Source organism: Ambystoma mexicanum, chromosome 6q, assembly GCF_040938575.1.
Source record: "Ambystoma mexicanum isolate Mex_15411 chromosome 6q, UKY_AmexF1_1, whole genome shotgun sequence".
NCBI classification, from domain to species: domain Eukaryota; kingdom Metazoa; phylum Chordata; class Amphibia; order Caudata; family Ambystomatidae; genus Ambystoma; species Ambystoma mexicanum.
This window is the reverse complement of record NC_090937.1, coordinates 201,267,576-201,291,868: the sequence shown is the minus strand read 5'-3', so window position 1 is coordinate 201,291,868 and position 24,293 is coordinate 201,267,576. Positions and strand designations below refer to the sequence as shown.

The 24,293-nt window shown below is 45.8% G+C and overlaps 1 protein-coding gene across 1 annotated transcript in view; it reads right to left on the bottom strand.

Annotated features, from left to right (window-relative positions):
- Positions 1 to 24,293, bottom strand: part of SNX30 (sorting nexin family member 30) — a 749,650-nt gene that overhangs the window by 224,645 nt on the left and 500,712 nt on the right. Inside the window, exon 4 of the mRNA XM_069630640.1 lies at positions 11,604 to 11,762. Coding sequence (XP_069486741.1) covers positions 11,604 to 11,762 — 159 coding nt within the window. The remainder of the gene's footprint in view (positions 1 to 11,603; positions 11,763 to 24,293) is intronic.

Genomic DNA, 24,293 nt, shown 5'->3' with positions numbered 1-24,293 from the left:
GCTGACTTCACACTCCCTGTATTATGTTTAAAATATTCTACTCTTTCTTCAGATCCTCTCTAAACATTACATCTTTCAAGGCCTCCGCTCTACGTTTCCATGTAGGGATCCGTGCTCTGGGTGGAGAATACTGCCATCCCACGATCAGTGGCGAGTGGTCCGACAGGACTCTAGCTTTATATTCCGAACACACTAATTCTCCTTTCAGGTGTGTTGTGGCAAATATATAGTTCAGCCATGTATAGAAGTCTTGTGGCGCTGCATAGTGAGGGTATTGCCTATCCTGTGGGTGATGCATCCTCCATATATCTACTAGATGCAAATCTTCCAGCAGGGTCCGGAGGGCCTTAGCCGCTGCGCCTGGCTCCATTATTTTCTTATCTGACCTGTCTATTAGAGGATCGGACGTGCAATTGAAGTCTCCCACCCATATATGGGCCGACAATGCCATGTAAGGTCTTAAGGTAGCCCACTCTGTCTTGGTTCAGGGAATACGTGTTAATGATACACAATTCTCTATTTTCGACCAGGCCTTTTATCAATACCGTCCTCCCATCTGGTTCTATGGTGGACTGCAGCACCTGAAAGGTGACATGTGGTGCTATCCAGGTGATAAATCCTCTAGCATATGCCGAGTATGTTGCTCCTATGGTGGTGCCTTTCCACTTCCTCCCCACTGTTTCCTGCTTCTCCTTCGTTAGGTGAGTTTCCTGTAGTAGAGCGATATCAATCCTTTGTCGTTTCAAATACATCATGACCTTATTTCTCTTCAAATAGCTATTGAGCCCCCTGACATTCCAGGTAACTATCTTAAGGTCTCCTATCTTATCCATATCCTGTCCCGCCTCTTCCTTCTCTTCTCCCCCGACACATTGGCATGTAGACGTAAGCTCCCTCCCCGACTAACATTATCACGCTCAACTCCCTAACTCCCCTCCCACCCTCTACCCAACACAACCCAAACTCAAACTTCCCAACTATCTCCCTTTTTCCCCTCCCTCCCCAACCACAACTGATGCACATCTCCATCCCTGGATCTCAGGCTACCCCGCATCTAGCTCTTTCCTGGCTGTTGCCAGTACTCGGGACACATCAGGGGCGTATCACCCTACGGGTGATTCAACTACTTTAACTACTGGGGGTAAGTCGTGCTCCTCCTGTATCTCCCAAATTAATGTTCTAGTATGTCGCGCAGTCCCAACCCATGTCTGACGTTGCTCACATATATATTCCAGTCCAACTAGTCCACATGATGAGTGTGCAAGATTGTCAGTATATACACCCCGCTGACATGCCCCGTGCACCTCCTCTAGTTCATCATTGCTACATTAAAATCTAATTTAGCAATCAGTAGTGTGGCGCTGGTTCACTTATCCGGTCCGCCTCATTCTGGTCTGGCCACATCCTGTGGGTAGCATTGGGCATCCAACCAGCTCGTCGCCTCCTCCGGTGCTTCAAAGAAGAGTGCCTTGCCCTTGTGTAGGACTTTAAGCTTTGCAGGATACAGAAGCATGTATTTAAAGCCAGCTGCTCTCAGTCTTTTCACTTCCACGTAGATGAAACGTTGCCTCTGCACCAGCATGGTGTAATCCGGGTACACTGTGACAGTTGCCGATGCTCGATTTACCGTTCCTTACGAAAATATTCCAGGATCTTTTCCCTATCCCTGTAGTTCAGTATTTTGGCAATAAATGCTCGGGGAGGAGCTCCAGGTTGAGGCCTTCTCGTCTGGGCCCTATGCGCCCTTTCAACTGCAAACCCTTGGGAGAGCTTGCCGGCCCCCATTTCTTGGATCAGCATTTTCTCCACGTAATCCGTCGGGGCCAAGCCCTCTTCTCCTTCAGGCAGCCCCACCACACGTATGTTGTTGCATCTTGCCCGCCCTTCTGCCTCCTCCGCTCCGTTTTCCAAATGGTGCACCTGTTTCAGTATGTGAACATCCTTGGCATTGGCAGTGCTGACACCTGTATTAGTTTTCACTGCACCTTCTAGGCCACTCGTGCGTTCCGCCAGTGCTCTCACATCCTGTCGCAAGAGGTTGACGGTCACTCCCACCGCGTCAATCTAGGATTCAGGCGCCGCCTTCAGTTCCGCTATGGCTGTGTCTATCTTGGTCCCCCATGAGGATTTCAGCTCCGTTACTGCGTCCAGGATCAGGTGATCGCGGCAAGGCTGTTGTCTCCTGTGTGTTATCTTTAGCCTGTGTAGGCATGTTCGGGGATTGCATTGGTTTGGTGACAATGTCCATCATTGGCTGTTTTCCTTTAACTTTTCCCCTTTTGAGCGCCATTGCTCTTGTCGTCCGCCGGCCTGGCTTGCCAACTGCACTATATCCCATGGCACTAATGCAGTATAAGTTCTTAGGCTGGGTATCATCCCCTTTACAGCGAGTGTCTAGGGCTCTCAGATGGTACAGTCTCTTGCATGTTTTTTTCCTTCAGTGGGCAAATCCGCTGTGAGTGGGGTAGCCACATCACTTGTCCACTGGCTTACTTGACCTTGTGCGGTCACTGATGCTCAAGTGGAGGTCCTCCGTCCCTCCTCGATCCAATTTCAGTCCTCTATTTTGTTGGAGCCTTTGGGTCGTGTATGATCTTGAGCGCCCAATAATTGTGATCCTGTTTATTCCTTAGTGGGGTATACAGTCCCTCTCTCAATCCTCTCTTCGCCCCTTTGCATCAACACTGACCAGGAGCCATCCTGCAATTCACTACACACCTCTTGCCGGTTGTCAGATTATCAGTTTTCTTATTGTTGGCATGGACTTGGTCGTTCGCGTAGCTTGCCTGCACGTCTTGTGGCCTTGCACCCAAGTCCCTCTTTGCGGCTCGAGTCCCGGTACACCTCCTCCTGTCACTACGGTACGCGCTTGCCTTTGTGTCTCTGTGTACCCCTATTAGGTAAAGTGCATTCGTCCACTTCGCCTGGTCTGCTATTTCAAGCCACCAGTGTCCCAAGCTGTCGTCACCTTACTTGCACGTGTCACACTGAATCTGCCACCCTGTGTGATCCATGCTACCGCCCTTTTCATAGGAGCTTGTGCGTGCTTTGTATAAAGCTAGAGGCTGCTCTTTCCGTGTCAATCACCAGTGGCTTCGGGCCGTTCAATCCAATATGAGCCCCTCTATCGCAGCTGCCATCCGTTTCCAGTGTTGGCCATCTATGTTAGCAGTGCTCACGTTTGCCGCGGCCCACCGAGCTCATATTATATTCCTTCTCATTTCCCACTGAGGTACCTGGTCTGTCTCCAGTCCTGCTCCAGATCCTTTGTTCTTCAGCAGCTGGGCACCATCTTGGTTCCGCCATGTATCTTTTGTCGAGCTGTCATTAATGTGCCCGCATGGTATTGCTGGGGGCTCCAGTGGTTATGTTGTCCCATTATGTGTGTCTCCTGCTGCGGGGGCGTCGGCTCCTCTTGTACTCTCCTGCCAGTGCCCCAGTACACCTCCTCCTCCTTGCACAGGCAGTGTAGCTCTGTGTGTTTGTATGCACCTTAGTTCGGTACAATGCATCGTCTCCTCCTACGTTCAGCCTGTTATCCCTAGAGGCGACAATGTTGCAAGCCGCAGTCTTTCGCCTGCCAGTATTCCGCCTCTCTGGACCTCTGGAAGCATCGCGCTGCACTTTCTCTTACAGCTGCTCGGTCGCAGGTTTGTGCTCCGTCATTCGCCTTGTCAGCGCCATCTTCGCTATTTGGGTATGCTACCCACCCGTCTCCAGTCATGCAGTGTTCTCTCCAGGAAGCATGTACAATCACGATTTCCGCTCCTCACGTGCACCGTTTCTTCATGTACCTTTGGCTTCAAGGTAAACTCATCAGTTGCTACTTATACATCTTGTTTTGCGAGGATCACTGCCGGATCACGGGAGCCCAAGGATGCGACTTACTCCATGGCTCTGTTAGCCACGCCCCGACGTAGATCTCGAGGAGCACTACAGACCGTCTACTGCAATGTCCTAATTAAACACTTTGTAGTAGCAGCTAGAGTTGTGGTGGCGTGTAATTGGAAGTCACCTGTAGCCCGAGATATCTGTGAATGGTGGACTAAATTATGGTTCATTTTAGCTATGTTTAAGATTGAAACCGCCCAAAAAAGCGAGATGCCTATATTTCTTGCAGAATGGGTGCACTTTCTCTAATATGTTACTGAAAACGATAATCCTGCTCTCCACCATAAGCCTCATAACATGATGTCCTTTACAGTACCCGGAAGCTCTTGCTCCACAACTTTGTGCCTGATGGACAGAAATGCTCATTGTGGTGTTTTTTGCCCCATATTCAACGTCCTAAGACGGTATGGTTTATTAACATGCTTGATGCATTATTCCGGTTTACCCCCCCTCACCCCTGTGCTTTTTGATGATTTCGATTTTTATGTGTTTTATGATTTCATTTGTATTTGGCTTCTTGGCAGAGCCTTTTCATTCTTGCTGAATTGTTGGTTCTACTGCATTGTTGATGCCTTACTTATAACCAATAAAATCTGAACTATAAAAAAGAAAAAGCTGGTTGGAATGGTTATTTGTATCATAGATAGAAAATAAAAGATGGTGGGTCCAAGCGTCCCCACCAGGATAAGAAAAGAGGAGACCAACCTGAAACCATCTTAGAAACTTTCTCCATCATAAGATTAGTGTTAAGGGAGATTGTAGTCTGAATATCCTTAGCAATATGAAGTCCAAGGTATTTAATGGATGAGGGTTGCCAAGACATACCAAACAAAGGAGTATTCGATCAATTACAAGCATTGGTAAGGGGCAACATTTCTGACTTGTCAAGGTTAAGTTTATATATGGAGACCCTAGAGAAATCATTAATAGGGGAAATTAAATGCTGAATAGAAGAACCTGGGTCAGAAAGATAAAGTAATATATCAGCATATGCTGATATTTTTACTATTGTATTTTTAATCAGTATACCTTTAATATTAACATTATTCCTTATATTTTTGTAGTAAGGCTTCCAACACTAAATTGAACAGCAATGGTGAAAGTGGGCAACCTTGTTGAGTGACTCTTTGAATTTGGAAAGAGGGAGAAAGTGAGTTTTTGATGAGCATTCGGATAGATGGAGAAGAAAATAGGATTTGGATAAGATTGATGAAAGGGGATGAAAAACCATGCCATTTTAGCAACTGCAGCAAAAAAGTCCAGAAAACAAGGTCAAACGCTTTCTCAGCGTATAAGGCAAGAAGGGCCAAAAAGTCATTTGATGTTTGGGAGTGAGACAAGGCATGGAAGAGCAATCTAGTGTTCGAGGAGGCAAAACGATTTTTGATGAAACCTGTTTGATCTATGTGGTTGAGCTTGGGAAGAAATATTTCTAGGCGTTTGGCGAGAATTCTAGCAATAATGTTGGAGTCTGAGTTGATTAGGGAGACGGGTTTATAATTTTTGACGAAAAAGGGGTCTTTATCGGGTTTAGGAAGTAAGGAGAGCTTCTCCACAAGAGCCTAAACTTTGTCCAATTTCTGTAAAATTAGCATATAATTCAGGATAGAAGTTTGAGAGAGATCAAGACAGTAAATGTTTTAAAGAAATCAATGGAGAAACCATCGGGACCGGGGACTTTATCTGGTTTGAGGTCTAGGATTGCTGGTTTAATTTCTATTAAAGATATGGGTACATTTTGTGATAAGTCAATAGAGTTATTAGGGTTTTTCTCATTCTGTTCAAAGAAGAAGAACAAGTTACTTCTTACCTTGTAACGTTCTTTCGATGGGATGTTCCTCTGACGTATTTCTTATCTTTGATAATTCGTCTCCAGCTTGCTGGCCTCGGAAATTGTTTCTCAGTAGAGGGCGCTGCGCGTCGACGTCCGCCGTGTCGATGTCCCTCGACAGCCACCGTGTTGGCGCCGACGTCACCATGCCCATAAATAGCCACGCGTGGCGTCCGTTGCTCAGTTCCATTTTGTAGCATAAGATAAGTCATGCCTGAATTGGTTATTGACCTTGAATGAGCGTAAACTGCAACCACAAGGGAAGTATTACTGCAGGGATGGATGGGAGGGGCGATAAGGAACACGTCAGAGGAACATCCCATCGAAAGAACGTTACAAGGTAAGAAGTAACTTGTTCTTCGAAGGGATTGTGTCCTCCGACGTATTCCTTATCTTTGATAGACTCCCATTGCAGTGGCATGTAATTGGAGGTGGGAGTAATAATGTCATGTATGCCTTTTAGGAATGAACTGAATGTAATACGGCTTTGCCAAATCTGGTCTCTTGACTACAGGAGGAATCCAGGTTGTAAAATCTTGTGAATGTATGTGCGGACGACCATGTGGCAGCCGCACATATGTCTCGGAGCGGTACCCCTCTTTGGAGGGCCGAAGAGGCTGCGATACCCCTGGTTGAATGAGCCCTAAGATTTTGGGGTGGCTCTTTCCCTGCCAGTTTATAACATTTTAGAATGGCCATAATGATCCACCTGGAAATGGTCCGTTTTGTTATGGGTAGTCCCAACTTGTGACCTGAGTATCCTACAAACAGTTGGTCTGCTTGCCTAATCCTAGCCAGTCTTCTGATATAAAAGCTTAGAGCTCGCCTTGGGTCCAGCCTATGTAGCCTTTCTTCTTCTTTCCCCGGATGGGGAGGAGGGTAGAACAAAGGTAAGGTAATTTTCTGAGTGATGTGAAATTCAGAAACCACCTTTGGGAGGAAATTGGGCTTCACCTGTAGGACAACTTTGTCCTTATGAAAAATTGCATGGGGGTTTACAAGAAAAAGCTTGTAATTCGCTCACCCTCCTAGCAGATGTTAGTGCTACCAATAGGACAGTTTTAAGAGTAAGAAATCTCAGCGAACAAGAGTGGAGTGGTTAGAAGGGAGTACCCATTAGGAAATTTAAGACTAAATTTAAGTCCCATAAGGGAACTTGGAATGGTCTTGGAGGATAAACATTAGTTAATCCCTTGAGAAATTGTATTACTAGGGGTAGTTTGAAATACGATGGTTCCTCCACAGTGCGCTTGAAGATTGATAGCGCTGCGAGATAGCCTTTTACAGTGCCAACTTGAAGGCCTGAGTTTGCCAAGTGAAGTAGAAACAAACTGTTGGAACTGTCGTCTTGTGCTGGAGAAGCCCGAGACTGCACTGTGCTCCAAGCTCCCATCTTACCCAGTGTCCAAAACGTGGGGAAGGAGACTGAGGCTACCACATCCTGACATATTATTTGAGAACACTTCTCTTGAGAACAATCCCACATACCTTTTTTGTATTAGTTGTGAGATTTGGCAATAGGTTTCTTAGTATAAGCCCTTTCGTTTTAACAACACCACTAGGACTGCCTTATTTTTCATTTGATGGTCGACGTTTGCTTGCATCGTAGATTTAGGTTTAGATTAGGCATTTTTCCGACCTGCACACAGCATTCATTGTTCAATAAATACCCTTGAACTGTGATCACTTGTGTCGGTCTTGTTGTCACGATGAGTTCCTCACAGAGGACAATTGCCCCAGTGTTCCAGAGTAATTTTTCATGAAAATAACTAAGTATGTATGTCCTTATTCGCAGAAATATCTCTGTCAGAGAGAGCTCCTTGCTTATGCCGCCATCTTGGTTGCCGCTTGGCCACAACCCAGGAGTAAAGTATTTTTTAGTAAAGTAATTTGCATTCCCAATGTGGGGTATTTTTTAGGAGAATAGAAATATTTTTTTGCTCAAACACTTACCGTTCTGTAATTCTTATTTCTTTGCAAATAGTAATTCAGGCAAATGAAAAGTTGCATTTTTACTATACAATTACTCTTCAGATGTCATGCACGCTGGTACAAGTCCCCATTGTTCCAATATCAGCGCCTCCCTTACTGCCCATTCACCCCCACTTACCCGGCAGCAGCAGTATGGCGATCAAACCAGGCACACCCGGAAGAAGATGGGCCGGGACGGCAGCCCGAGGTCGTTACGACTGTTTTTTCATTAGCAGTTACCACAGGGCTACTCAACGGTATGCCGGGCCGCCGGCTCAGCCTGGTTCCGCATCATGTGATCTGGAAGAGACGACCACCTACTGTTTCCACGGGACACGTGACGCGGAAGCGTCAGGAGAAACGTGCCACGTGACGTCTATCACCTGACTCGTCGGTGCATTCAAAAACAGCAAGTATACGCTGACAGTGCTTCACAGCTGCATCGTATCTTCTTCTTTTCTCGGCCATTGACTACAGAAAGTTTGCGGACCTCTGTTCTTCACGGACTACCTCGTATTTATCATCTGGACCACCGACCCCTGGCATTGCGAACAGGTTTTGTTCTGGATTTCCCCTGGATGTATTATACTCTCTGGTTTTTTGATCCCGGATTGTTCTTTGGACTGCTCACGGATTATCCTGCTTTGAAACCTGAACATTGACCCTCACTGCCTTTACAGGTGCTTATTGTGTTCCATCTGGAGTGCTACACAGGACCTTCTACACCTCTTGCTGCTGCCGGATATCCTCAAGCTCCTGCCCACTTGTCATTACTCGGGGTATGGTTAACACCCACTCCTCTCCCGCCTAGGTAAGCCTTATTGCGATTCAGATCCTGTGTTCTAAGTATCAACTGCATTGCCATTACCTTATACTTAACCCTTGCTTGCCTTACAGCGGTCCAGGGAGTCTCCGGCATTCCTGGTTCCTGTTCCTTGGCACTCAACACCTGTGGCCTCAAGGATCACACAGGTAGTTATATTACTATCTCCTCGTGCGGAGGTTCTCATAATCTTCACGACCATTAAGGCAGAACATCAGACCAGGCAGTAATATTACTAGTGCTTCTTGTGGCACTGTTCCACTGGTACCATTTAGCCAAATATATTCGTGAAGCAGTTTAGAGTGGAAGCAGGAGCCAGGCTCCAATATTTCCTTTATTTTGTTGGAATATTTGAACTATTTCTTTGTTTGTTGGGAGTGCATGGCTGTGTTCAGGGAGTAAAAAGACCTGGCACCTCTCTTCTTGGTAAAGCTAGATGGTCCCTTCAACACATGAGATGATTGGTACGGAGCCAGGAAGAAAAATGTTCTAGTTCAAGGGAACATCCAGCAGGTGAGCAGGGTGAGTTCTAAATACTTTTTTCCCTGAAAGGAACAAAGAATACATTTGTAAGATGAAATATTGCAATTTTCATAAATAACTGCATAATAAGGTGCAGTATTTCAGGTCACCAGTGTAAGATCACTGGAGGCCAGGATCAAGAGCCAATACATTTTACACTATATTCCAATTCAAAACTAGCGGGATGGGGAACTTTGAGACAAAAGACATGAAGATTGAATTATTTTGTGGGGGCCCAACAGCAAAATCTAGGACTTGTTTTGTGCTGGTGTTCATAAACACTGCCATTTTGCAGCTTGAATAACTTCATGTTACTCATTAAACAATCAAGTTAAGAAACTGCAGCCGAGCTTTGAAGAGAGCAATGGTGAAGAACAAGGTTCCTTCACTGAAAAAGAAAGGTCCTGGGGAATAAATGGAGGCGTTTTGACTAGGTTCAGGAGATCAGAAAACTATTAAATTGGGCCTCAAAAGAACAACCTGAATTGTACACCATTGCTGGCTCTGAATCCATCGGGTCTAGAGTGCTCTGAAATCACAAGGTTGCAGTGGCGGGGGATAACGTACATTTCTACAATGTTTCCTGTAAGGCAATGATTTTGTTCTATAGCGGATGCACCAAACGAGAGGCAATATAAACTGCTAAAATGTAGGGTTGTTTTTGTGACAGTATCAAGAGAAATGTGGCTTTGTTCACAAAGTCCCAGAAATAATAGTCACGCAGTTACTTGGCAGAGAACATTCTCTGTATGGTTTTACATTAATATGTACCCAAAGCAGTATCCCAATGCCTTCATAATTGTAGTGGAAGCCCTGGGCACAATGGCTATAGTGAAGAAACTTGCATTGACAGTAATGGCCCCCTCTAGCAATGACCAAGGAGTACTCCATAAGAGTGGGCCTAGATAAACATGTACAAGAGTTCATTCTTAAGTTTTGTTGTGAAAAGCCATCTCCCAGATGAACTGTGGTAAAGGAATTCTTTGAAAGCAAAACAATAGAAAATTGAGGTTGAGAAGGGCGCCAAGACAACGGTCCTCTTGTCACTTGCAAATAAGTGGGACCAAAGACACCCCCACCCCAGCAGTTGATGTCTGCTAAAGGAACAGTCTCCATAGTCCCATTTCAAGGAGTTTCAGCATCTCCACCAGTTTAACAAATAAAACTGGATCTACCAAGGTGGGGAAGATGGAAAAGGAGCTGAACTCTTGTCTAACCAAATACATCAATGGTCCTGCACAATCTTCCTACAGATGCAGTGGTAAAAGGAAGCACTTCATCCCTCCAAAGAGTGATGATCTTAGACAAATGTTGAGTTTACTCTGCTACTTGCCGAATGAAGCAGAGCTAAAGAAAGCTTTATTGTATTTGTACTCATTACAAGTGGATACTAGAAGCGTCAACAGGCCTTTCCTTGTGGCTGGCCACTTACATCATCCATGCACAGCTCACATTCTGTCCACCATACAACCTGTTGCAGCTGGAGGTTGAGATTTCTTTGGGGGGGAGGGGGGGGGGTAGGTTAGGGGTGGGAGGGGGGAGTCATTAAAGGTCTCAGTGCTACTGATCGGGTTACCAGCCTAACCTTCTACATGTTAACTGGGGAGGCTCGAATGAGTTCCTTTCCTTCAAATGTAATGGAAGATCAAAACAGGTAGAAGGAACACAACAAATTCAGACTTGGCTGACAAAACCACAAACATGCCCTTTGTAGGAGGGTCTGCAAAGTTCAGAGGGGGGGTGAGACGTAGAACACAGCCTGGTCCAGAAATGTAGTACACATTTATTACTGGAAGAGAACCTTGGGATTTCCCCAGCTCATTACTTATCCTGCTGTTACATTCCACTAGAACAACGTTCACACTTGCCAGGCATACATGCAGAGCTGAATTTGCATATCATTTATGAGCAGAGAGAAATGTGTGAATAACTATTTTCTTGACCAGTATGGTAGATGACGAAGCTGGGCTTTCACCTTTACTTAGCACACCTTTAGTTAGCGCACCCCTTGACTGCAACAGGTATTTTTTGTTAAGTTGAAAATCAGAGGTTTGTTGCTCCCGGCTATCTTGCTTGCAGTTTGTGAAATAAATAATATGACACTTTGGTTAATACGAATTAATTCGTTTTATTATTCAGCGTTTTTTCTAGTGATTTAATCTAGATACATGTGTTTATGAGAAACACTTTTTGGAACTTGACGAGCAAGTTTTCGGTCAGCCGACACGTGTTTCGACCTTACGGTCGTTCTCAAGGCCAGTCGTGGCTTGCTGTGTGCCCTCAGTAGGGTTCTAAATTGTGAACTGTCCTTTACGGCAGTTCCGGCTCCTGTTGGGCCCTGTGTGCTCTGTCTGACGTCCCAGGCGGTGCTCTGCTGCTTCATTTTTGCAGGTATTTTTTGTTCAGTGCTAAATGTAGCAAGAATATATGTGTGCTCCGTTCTTAGCACCAGCAACATAGTGACAAGAAAATGACATACGTGTTCTGTGCAACTGCGGGGGTTACACCCTTCTACCGAAAACACTCCCTTTAGTGGTTAAGCCTGCAACATTATGAGGCTCTTACCTTGACTGTGAGAAACACGCTGAAGTGCTCATTGAACGATAGGACTGGGTGATCAGCGATTCTTTTCAAGAATTTATCCAAAGCTTTCCGCCTGGTCTCAACAAACTCTTCCGAAAACCGATCAACAACTCCCTTCACCACAAATTTTTCAGGAAGAGGCTGCAAGGAAATGACATCACAAAATCAACTAGATGCAGTTTATCACACTAGCAGATGTAGCAGTTCTGCCTTTGTAATTATTTACACACACAAGGTTCATACAAAAAACAGTAAATATTACACAAAATCTGTTCAGGCAAATCTTTAACAGCATCAGAAAAATGCAACATCTTTGGTGTGCGCGTTAAAACTATTTAATATGGGATCACCATTATCCATAAGGGCTGTGCCATGGGATCGGGATCCGGGTAGATCTTAATGTTCCATAAAATACTGTTTTATGCGATTGGTGGAATGCTGCTTTTTTCCCCAAAGACATGCATAATTATGCACATTGATGGATGTCATTGTGATGACAAGATTTGGAGGGACTGGCATTTTAAAAACTGGACAATGGAGAAAAAAAAATTTTGATGTCCGGAGCATTCACAGGGATTGAGCTACTGAGAACAGTCTTGTAGTATTTGCAGAAATTAAAACGGGCTGATATTTGTGGTGTTCACGGTAATCTGCCCTCCGGATAAGCAACAGAACTGTCATACTCTTACTTTTTTAAACTTGAATTTTCCTGAAAGAACCTATTGTACATATCACAACAAAGCATTATTGGATCTTCGAATTCAACTGCCTCTCCTTCACCCCTCCAACTCCGTCCAGCCACCCCTACGACAAAACAACAGGTGGTTCTGTACAATGTCTCCTAGGCCTCGTGTCCCGACTGCCAACGTCGAAAATTACATCATAGACCGAGTGTGTAGTGGAACTTGGCTTGTAGCACAGTGTCCCTCCGATGGTGAGCTGTTCACGATACCCCCTCTTCCCTTGTGCTCTTATATTGGTGGCCCCATGTTTCCCAGCTCCATATCCCCGTAGGTTTCTCTGATTTGCCCCAACTGTCTCCCCCCGCCTTCTCCCTTCACTCCAACTTACGGTGGGAATGCTGGTCAATGCCAGCAGAAGGTAACCCCAGTTCCTGGTCATACCCCTCACCCTCCTCTTCACCTGAAGTCTCGGAGTCCACGAGTTTCTTCTTCCACAGAGACTTTTTTTTGGTTAGTAGATAAGGTCTGCCCCGGAAGGAAGCCACCCTGACCTTTAGGCAGAGAGGTCTGGGGGGGGGGGGCCCTCTCCCGGAACAAACAATTTGGGGGAAAAAGCCTGACGGCACAAAAAAAAACCTCCGGGCAGAGGTTGTATAGGTTCCAGAGACTGTTGCTTCCTGAGCTGAAGGTGTAGCCAGATAGCCAAGACCAAGTACACACATGTACTGATGGATAGGTAAAGAGAGGTTGCGGTGCCGAATGGCAAACCGAATAAACAAAGAAAGGGTACGGGGGCAGCAGAGATGATGATCAGAGATCTTAACCATTAAGCAGCACAGGTAGTACCGAACTGAACAAACACACGGAAGCATAGGAAAGATTGAGGAAGGAGAAAAAAAGCTGATGCAGAGAAAGGCGACTGACAAGGGGAAAGAAGGCAGACAAGTAAGGAAAGGGGGGGGGGGAGGACGAAAGAGAGGGGCACAAGATGCCTTAGGAGGAAAGCAAAGGCGAAGCGAAGAAACACGGAGCGAGGAAAACAATGGTAGCAGTTCACCCGGAGCCTGACCCGAATGGGTTGCAACGCGTCGGCTTCCGGGTGTAGCGCACGGAAAAAGCTTCTCGCGGCCGAGGCTGCAGAAGCTAGACCTTCAAAACGCTACGTGGGAAACGTGCTGGGGAGATCAATGGCCGCCCAAGCGCCACCTGGACCACACACGCCAGTTCCTTTGGCGTGTGACAATGCTCTCCATGCGCCCCGCTAGTGTACATCCCATCCCGACTTGCTTATCACAGGGCCCCAATCTGCCATGAATGCGCTTATCTGGTTGTTCACCATTGCAGTCAGTTTTTCCATCAAATATATGTCCCTTAGTTTCTGTTGCCACTCGCTTCTTCCAGCGAGTGACCTGCTCTTCTATTTCTGTGCTGTGGCGACCCTGAAAATAGCTTCCCACATTCTCGGGTATCTATAAATGTCAGAATTCCTCGGGGGAGCCTCAGCAGCATCTGGAGGGGGTTTAAGGGAAGGACCTCATCTATAACCACTGACATCCAGCCCAGGAGGTCTCGCCAGTAAGCTTGAACCCGCGGGCATTGCCACCACATGTGCGCTCGGGAATCTATTGAATCACATCCCCTAGGACATAGTGGGGAAGACCCCTGAAACATTTGTGATATTCTCAGGGGTTCCCAGTGCCACCCTTGTAGGACCTTGAAATGATGCTCCATGGCCGCTGTGTAGAGATTCCCATGAAACGTAATTTTATAAATTTTCCCCTAGATCTCCTCTCTCGCCAAGTTGTCCCAGAATTTTTTAAGTTTTTCTTGTCTTTCTTATCTGGTGTGATCAATAATTTATACAGTCTAGACACTATTCCCTTCCACGACTCGGAAGTGTCCAGTGTTTTTTCAAATGTTGTAAGAGGGTGTTTCATTTTGTCGCCCCAGCTTTCATTGGTGAGGATCCACGACAGTCTTAGGTATTCGAATATGGAGATCTTATCCCCTCGAGCACTTCTGCTACCGCTCCATAATCCAAGAATGCCTCCTCCCTAAACAACTGTGCCACCCTCTCGTGACCCCTCTCGGACCGTGCCTGTGTGTTGCAGAATCCCTTGCACACCAATCGGGCCCCACACCGAGGTCATCAGTGAGGGCCAGGGGGATAAGCTCTTAGTGCTTCTCCCTTCCCTCCACAGAGCCCATAGTACCCCCAGACACAGATGGTTCTTCAGCCTATTCAGTATTTCCCATATGGTGCCCAGAGTAAGTCGCTAAGTTTGGCCGTGTCGGTGTCCATATCTTCTAAGTAGGTCCAATATGTCCCCAGGTCATCCCTCATATGTCCCAGGATCATTCATAGTTGGGCCGCTTTATAGTAGAAGGCAAAGTCTGGGAGGCCAAAGCCCCCTTCTTCCCTTGGGAGGGTGAGGGTGGATCTTTTAATCCTCAGGGTCTTATTTTGCCAGACAAACCTCTCCACACTACGTTGAAGGTCGCTAAAATAAGCTTCTGTGATTTTCGTGAGTAGAGCCGTGATAGGAGCCGTGGAATTATGTTCATTTTTATCGGCGCCATTCACCCATACCACAAGAGTATTTGTGTGCCCAAATGATTTAGGTCAGTTTTAATAGCCGTTCGGAGAGGTTCAAATTGACCGATACGAGCGTTGCCAGATCTAGGTATCCGGACCACAAGGTATGAAATCCCAGATTGCTAAACTCTTATTCCCAACATACTGTTCCTTTTATCGAAGCCTAGGTCTGTGGCCCGGATTGGCATCATTAATGATTTGTTGATTCACAGGTCTGAGAAGGCCCCAAATGTGTCAATGAGAGACAATAGTGATGGGAGCGAGGAGGGAGTGTCCAAATACCCCAGTATGTAATCAGCAAATAAGGAAAGTTTTAACTCCACTTCTCCCCTCTGTATCCCTTGTATTACCGGATGTTTTCTTATGGCTATTGCCAGGGGCTTCATTTGTGGGCATACAGTAGGGGGAACAGGGGGCAACCCTGTCTCGTACCTCTAGTTCAGCTGAAACGGGGCAGACCATTCCCCATTGACCTGGGCCCGTGTGCACGGCACTCTATATAGTGCTCCCACCCATTTCTGGGTTTATATTCTCCCCTATTCCCATCTTCTCCAGGAGAATAGCCATATATTTCCACTCCACCCTGTCAAAGCCTTCTCAGAGTCTAATGAATATAATAAATACTACAATAAATAAATAAATACTAAAAATACTAGATAGCAGAGGTTTCTAAGCGCAGACCCTGAGAGACATGCATCAAGGTCGGCCTCCAAGGGTGTAGTGCAATACATTTAGTGTCTTCCTAATATTGTCTGACCCCGACGCCCTCTGATGAAGCCGACTTGGTCCCTGTGTACTAGGGACGGCATAACCCCCTAGAGTCTTTTTCCCAGCACCTTCGCCAAGAATTTTACATCTGTATGGAGTACGGAGATAGGCCGGTAGGATGAGCATTGTGTCGGGCCCTTCCCATCTTTTGAGAGCACCACTACAATGGCCCCCATCATTGACTCAGGCAATGTCCCCCCTCCAGAACTGCGTTGAAGACTCATCAAGTACAGGGCCAGAGTGGACCGTTATAGCTTGAAGAATTTAACCAAGAACCCGTCTTCACCCGGTTTTGTACCCCCTTTCATTGATTTGATTGCCTGGATGACCTCTTCCTCTGATATTGGAGTGTCTAAGTCAAGAGTGGTTTCCCTGGGTAGGCCTGGAATGGGTAGTTGTGCAAGGAATTCTATGTGCGATTCGTCACCGTCAAATTCTGACTTGTATAATAGTTTGCAGTATTGTCTGAAAGCCGCCCTATACTAATGGTGTCGTATTGTGTGGTCCCCCCGTCAGTCCTCACGGCCCTAACCATCTAACTTTTCTGGGCTTCCCTCAGTTCCAGGCCAGAATTGTGTCTGTCTTGTCGCCCTTATCGTATTATTTTTGTTTGAGAAAGAGCAATTTCTTCTCGGTTTTGTTCAGCACGAGCTCTTTTAAATGTTTTATGGGCCTCCAGGGATCGCGTCTGGTCCAGGGAGATGGAGCTGCCCGGGACCCATCCTGGTTGGAGCTCTGCGATCTTCCCCCTAAGGATGTCTTCCTGTCTCTGCCACTTCCTTTTTTTTGGGATCCTGTCAGAGTTAAAACTCCACGGATGGGGGTCTTGAATGAGTCCCATAGGGTGTTGGCCCACCTCCCCGTTATTGCTGAGCTCGAAAGATTCTATAATATCTGCAAGCAATGTGTGGGCAGTTTCCTTATCTTTTAGGAGGGAGTCATTACACTTCCACCTCCCTGTGGGTGGGAGCCCTCAAGTGTCTCTCACCACAATTTGCACTAAGTCGTGGTCCAACCAGGGTACTGGGTCTACCCAAGAGTCCTCAACATGACTAAACAAGGAGCCGTCTACCAGGATGTGGTCAATCCTTGAGAAGGATTCATGAGCTCGCAAGTAGAATGTGAAGGGGGGAGCACCTACTGTCGGAGGAGTCAGAGAGTCTATCAATCCCAAGTCCCCATTAACTTTATGGAGGTTCTGAGAGGTGGCCTTGACTAGCTGGGATGGTCTCTGTAAACCCATTCTCTTCCTGTCTCTAACAAGGTCCAATACCATGTTAAAGTCCCCCCTACAATAAGGGGGCCCTCTGTAAAAAGTTGCAGCTTGTCCCTAACTCTTTCCCAAAATGTTATTTGTTCTTGGTTCGGGCAGTAGATTACTCCCAGTGTCAATGGGTTCCCATTGATGTCTCCTTTAACAAATAGATAGCAGCCTTCAGGATCCCTCAGTGTCGCTTTTGCCTCGAACCCCAGGCCACTTGCCAAGACAATGTCTACTCCTCTCTTTTTTGATGTAAACGAGGCTCAGTGTACCTCCCCTCTCCTCCCCCCTCAGAGTGCTGGTTCCTTCCCCCTGACCCGATGCGTTTCCTGGAGAAAGAGCAGGTCAAGCATGGCTTTGTAGAATTCTCAGGCCAGGGGTGATCTTCTCTCATCGGAGAGTTGACTCCTCTAGGGTTTAGAGAGCCCTACCACAGCTGGCAGTGCGTTAGCCATTAGGATTTGGGAAACCAGATCCTTGTGTGTGTCCTTTATGCGTTCCACCCTAGACCCTTGGTATAGCCACTACTGCTTGCAAGCTTGAATATGTGCTTTGCCCATAGCACAGAATCACCAGAACTATAAACCCCAACTCCCCGGAACCACTTAACTGAGCCCTACCTTCCTTTTCCCGGGATCCTCCTCCACATACCTATTAACGCCCCAACCCAGTTCCCCACCCTCTCCCCCTACTCCCACAACCTCCTTCCCCAACTCCCCCTTTGGATTCCCCATGACCCCCTCCCCCGGCATCCAGTCAGGTCTTTTGCCCATTTCTGGTCCCTGACTGAACCACCATGGTGCCTGGTCACCCCGGGCCAATTCTTGAAGATGCTCTTTTCATTGAGCCCGCCCACCGATCTCCTTGGAAAGACATCAACTTCTCCATCCCCCTCGTCCAGGTCATTACCCCCTAGTAGGATGATCCTTCCCCCTCTGTGTAGATCATCCCCAGCTCTGTGGGCCCCCTCAGGTCACCATATTTAGGGATGCAGTATTCTCCCCCTCCGCCCTTTCCGTAGGTCTCCCTGAGGTTTGACCCCACTGATCTAGTCATGAATACCAGTTTTTGCTGTGTCCGAGTCTGCGGGGTGTTCAATTGCTTAAATTTCCTCAAGCCGTGGATCCTTCTCCTGTCCCTTGAAGATCCTCATTTCCATATGTTGACAGATCGCTCCCTTGATATCTTCTTCGGAGATCAGATTGGATTGCTGGCCCATTTATTCAAAGGTCAATGAAAACGGGTAGCCCCACCGGCATCATAGCCCCTTTTCTCTTAAAGGATAGTTCCGGGACTTTTTTTTTATTGTCCCTACGGTTCGGCCATGTGTTTTTAAGCATAACTCGGTAGATCGTAGAAAACTTTCCTATGGACCTTACCCGACTTTTCGTCCATTAACGCACTCGAAATCAGCCGCCATTTTCTGATAATCCTATCATTTCCCCCCATCGACCTGGCTCACCTGCTTTTGCGGCACTAAATCAAATCCCCCGCCCCTGAAACAGACTTTATCAAAACATTCATATTCCCCGCCTAAATCCGTGACGTGACTGTGCTGCGTAGGCAAACGCGCCCAGGCGTCTTCTACGCGACTCCACACAGATCCCGGAAATCAACACAGATCAGCTCACAACACAGCGCGCCACAATTGGGAATATGAAACTGTACTTTTAAATCAAACCGCAAGATTGTAAATTTGGTAAAGTACATTTATTTGACATCAAATGTTTTGAGAATATTCAGCGATTTTCATTTTTATTTGCTCACATTCCAAAAAGTTCGTTTTGAGGCACGCGATGTTCCTTTGCTGTACACAGGTTCTTAGATCATCTCACAATACAGCGCCACAATTCGGAATATGAAACTGTGGTTTAAAAGCAAACGGCAACATTGTACATTTGGCAAAGTACATTTATTGGACATCAAATGTTTTGAGAATATTCAGCGATTTGCATTTTTCTTTGCTCTCGATCCAAAATAGTTCGTCTTGAGGCAAGCGATGTTCGTGTGCAGTACACAGGGTGTTGGTTTACGATAAAATAAGCTCTTCGGTCGCACTGATAATCGCATGGCTGTTCCAACAACGAGGCACTAGGCCACCACAACGGTCTGTATGTTGCATCTAGCCGTTAGTACCGCGTAAGGGCATACTTGTACTTGGCGATCGTCCCATAAAATGGTCAGGGTGGTAACGTTGTTCACGCGGAGAAGCAACTGGCGGTTGAAAAAGCCATCCGCCGGTGTCTGGTACTCGTGACACATACAATAATGAAGGATGTACCTGTTTTAAAAACATAAAAAATGAAATTAGTCTCACCATCAGATCTTTATTAAAATTATTCATTTTATATATTAGGTCGGGAAATTATTTCATAGCTAGGACAGTGCAACTGGGTATTATACGTCATTTCCAGTAACCCACCCCCTCTCCTCCGCCTTTTTCAGAGCCGCCTGAGCGCCAGTGGACCACTTCGTCACTGATATGATATAATATGGCATTTGCAACGCGCCTATACACAAGTGTTTCAAGGCGTGGCGAGGCAGGGAGGGGGGGGGGACAAGGAGAAGACAGACAACGATCCTACTAGGCCAGGTGTCATTCAGATCGCGCAAGTGCAGGGGTAGGGGGAAGGTAAAAGTGCAAGGGGAAGGGGAGGGGGGAAGTGGAGTACAAGGTAAGTAGCATAAAATAATAAATACATAGGACCAGCTGGTGGCGAGTGCAAGGAAAGTGCAGAACAAGTGCTGGGAAGGGGGGGCTGTAGGATACTGAGACAGTCCCCCAGTGCAGGGGTTGACAGGGAGGCAGTGCAGGTGGAGAGTGGAAGGGCCCAGGACCGAGGTCGCAGACAGTGGACCAGTTGTAGCAGGGGAGAGGGAGAGAGAAAGCAGAAGCAAAGAGGAAGGTTTTGAGGTGCTTCCGTAAAAGGAGATGGTTCTCCTCAAGATAGTGCGCGGTACAAAACAATATGCCACATAGAACGAACAAGTACAACTTAACCCGTCTTTAAAGCTACTGTATAGTAATTAAATTGCGGTATAAACTCATCTAAAGAGTTACTTACATTATATTTGCATTTTCCATTGTATCTGTGCGTAGGGCAGCCCCGAAATACCACCCCTTCTATGCCGACGTTATTTCTTCTAATTAACGAACATTAAATGGCTATCGTTTCTGAAATTTTATTCATTATCGTTTCTTACGTTATTGCACCACACCCCCAAAAAGAAGTCTTTCGGGATGGTCCCGGCCTGTCAAGGTCAAATAACAATAGAACCTTATACTGAGTCGTGGGCCATTCCGGCACCCGAGCAAAAAATCAAAGCAGCTGACCTTCACTTTGAACGAGCACACATTCCTAGTTACCTACATTCAGTGTAAGGCCATCTCACAGGACTTGAAATTTACACTCCATCTTTGCATTTTGTCTGCGTGCTTTGCAGCCCCAGAGAACCATAAATACGGAGACATTCTATATTTTTTGAAAAATGATTTATATTACTGTTTGGTTTAATTTAATGCGCAAATGAACAAGGTTGGATAGACACATTGCATGTACACTGAGCAATCACTTTTATTTACACAATACATAGCTACACATATTCAATGGGCCTGCGACATGAGGAGACTCGAGAGCAAAGTCACAGGTGACACCCGGGTGGTTCGGACTACTGCACGGTGAAGGGAGGGGCAAGGGTGGAGAGACACATTGCATGTACACTGAGCAATCACTTTTATTTACACATTACATAGATACACATATTCAATGGGCCTGCAACATGAGGAGACTCGAGATAACAGACAATCAAATTATAATCATTTAAACCGTGATGTGTATTTCTCAATGAGCTCTGCTTTAGGTGGACATGGAACAGAGGCAATGTTGGGTGGCAATGCAGTTGTCCCCTGCACAGGTTTGTTCACAACCCCATGTATGTGCCTATCTAGGACATCAACAATAAGTCTCTCAAACTCATATTGCATATCCTCAAACACTGGTTTGATCACCCATTGTTTACTTCTTTTAGTGAAGGCCTTATTGTAGCGAAGCGTCCCTAAAGTTCCGTTCGTCCTACTTTGTTGACGGCCAACATTATGGTTATGTGCCAAGACCGCTAGAAGAGTCCGATTTATCATGCCCTCCATGCCAAAATGCAATCGTTTTGGCCTGTACTTTAGGCACATATTGTGGAACACCTCCAAATCTCCTGTGTGGCGGAATTCCGTGAGTCCCCTCAAATCTCTTGTTATAGTTTTATCAAATACAATCTTTTCAATGGCTTTGTGAGTGGGTGATGAAGTAATCAACCACTTCTTCTTCCGTGCCTCCTCTGTGGACAAATGGCCATGTTCACAATTGTGGAAATGTTGGTTTGTGGTCCAGCGGTGAACGTTGCTACAGTGTAGCATTACTGACCGCCATTTTTCCAGTAGAATTTCCAACGACCCTCCACATGTTTTTGAGCTCCACTAAAGATGGTTGCTGATTGACTTGGACCACTGTGAAATACCTTGCATATCTTTTTTTTTTACCTGCAGCCGACATTTTTTTATTGATTGTTTTTGCAAGATGCCAAACGTCAAATTGGTGATTTATATTTTTGTACTCTTCTCTCATTGTCTTGGCAATTGAAACGTGTCTGTCCGTGGCTATCAGGTCGATCACCATTCCCCGCGATTGTAGTTCTTGCAATGATGCTACAAAGCCAACTTTCTCCATGGCCACTGAGGATGTGCTTTGTGACACCTGCACGACCACCGAACTCACAATTTTCTTACTTTCCATGTCCTGAAAGTGGTAGGTGCAGTACTTGGCTGAAAATCCTGGGCTGTCGCACTGTCCATCACCGGCTAGCCTGAACCGTTTGCCCGCGAATGTACTATCAATAGACATTTTTTCCATTCTCCAAGCTTCGCTAATGGCTGGAAATAGATAATCGGTTTGGTATTCGGAATGAAATGGATTCCCACAAACTGAAAGAAAGACTAACTTTTTAAAAACTTGAACCACTAAAAAGTGCAGCCGCTGCACAAAGTAGATTGCCTGCTGGCAGTTGCCCCAGCATGGGTTGTGCAGACCATGAGAAAGGATATTTTGTACAGGTGGCATGTATTTTAAGGTTAGTGCCTCGAATAGCACGAGTCACATTAATCAATGGCTCCCCACATACTTCCCCACCAACCGAATGCCCACATTTCATCCGAATAATAATATCAATCAAACAACTATCGAATACAATGAATTTGGCCTCTTTCCTTATACTGTCACTCTGCATCCCAGCTGGTTCGGCCTGTAACGTTGAGGACATGTCACTCACATGAAAGGTAGAATCTCTGATATCGTCTTCTGCTATGTTCAGTGATATTGATGGCGTTTCATTGTCGTCCACTTCATTCTCTTCCATTGCAACATCTGTTCCTTCTCCGGCGATGGGTGAATAAAACAATTTCTTCAACTTTCTCGCGGTCTTAGTTTTTGCGGGTGTGGATTCTGTAAATTGATCTCCGACTGCATCCGAACTACCAGGAGGACATTCACTATCAATGGATGGTGGTGGTATAGCTCCGTTGTCAATCACTTCATATTCTTCCCATTGGCACAATGCATCTCCAGTCTCAAGTCCCTGCCAAATGGTTTGACAAGCAACATCTCTCGTTCGCTTCACTGTCTGTGTAGATCTAGTTCGTACACCCACTCGCAACTAGAGGACAGATTGGAAAAGGGACGTTCAGTTTAAACACAACTTACAGTATTGAACTATTAACAGTGAAAAACAACATAATATAGTGACCAGGACACTAACCTTCTTTTGCTTTCTTTTCTTTGAAACTTTCTTGCCTCGAACTTCAACATCAGGACGCTGTTGCTCCGACTCGTGTGTGCATGTCTCCACTTCCTCTTGCGCTGCAACGACTATATTTTCATGATAAGCACATCCATCACGCATTGACGCTCCATCGACTCCCTGAAACATAGAACTTTCATTAGTATGTATAATAATATTGAAAACACAAAATGTACTTGGGGACCAATACCCACGTACATCTCAATAGCAAAACACGAATGAACGCTTTGTGTAGAACATTCAAATGACAATTATTCACGCATAGTTGATCTAGTTAGATGGAACTGTCAAGATCCATACCTCGGGCTCCTCATAGACTTCCATTGATGATATTATTGAAGATGATGCTTCAGTAACTCCCTGAAACACAGTAATTGCATTAGTATGGTTTTCTATTTTGTTAAAAAGAACATAAACTTTGTGCAGGCGTCAACGGCTCATCTAAATAGACCTGCACAAATGATCAGTTGTCTAAAATAAATAATGGATATGTAAATATGATTCGATTTGCTCGATCGTTGGAAGTGTCACCACCCAGAGATCTGCATCAACTACTAGGGGTGATGTTCTTGTAGAAGAAGCTCCGTCATCTCCCTGAAACATAGTACTTGCGTTAATAAAGAAGGAAGTATAGCGGATGTAATCACGTCATATGATTTTGCTTGATCGAACTGTCAGTATCCATACCTCGAAATGCATAAGAACATCAAGCGACGATGTAACTGCGGTGCACACTTCTGCAAGCTGTGCGCCGACCCGTAACTGCATGCTCCCCCTTCTTCTTGGACTAATGCTCCATCGACTCCCTGAAACATAGGACTTTCATTAGTAATGAACACAATATTGAAAAAAGAAGACACATAGGAGGGCGAGGACAGAAGGACATATCAATGGCTAAAAACGAAAGAAACATTGTGTGTAACAATCACGCTACAAGAATGCAAGATCTGATGATCTCCATCGATGGAACTGTCCGGAAACGTACCTCGAGCATCTGAGTGACATCAACGGTTGTTGTCAATACGTTGGACTCCTCAGCATCTCCCTGAAAGACAGTACTTGCATTATTTTGGATAACAATAATTATAACTGAAAACAAAGACTAGAGGACGAGTACAAGGGTGTACCATTAGGTAAAATAATTACACGATAAATTAAAACTATTGATTTACATGCCTAAAACAAGTCAGTGGCAGAATAGCCAAGTAACATTACCCGATAGGCGCTTGAAGTGGCTGATGACTGCAATAACGACACGGATGGAGAATCTTCCGCCTTCATATTGAGTGGATACATAAATGGGGAAATTATTGTTAGCTAATGCTACACACTACCGCAAGGCCGAGAGATAAATACGTAAACTTGACTCACCAGTGGAGGGATGTGGACGAATAGAGTGGGAATAGCGGTTGAGAGCAATTTTCGCCTCGCTCGCGGTGTGTTCTTCTTTATTAGCAATGATGTGGAGTACATGTCTGAGCTAAAGTGCCTGCTGCAGATGCGGTATCGATCACCCC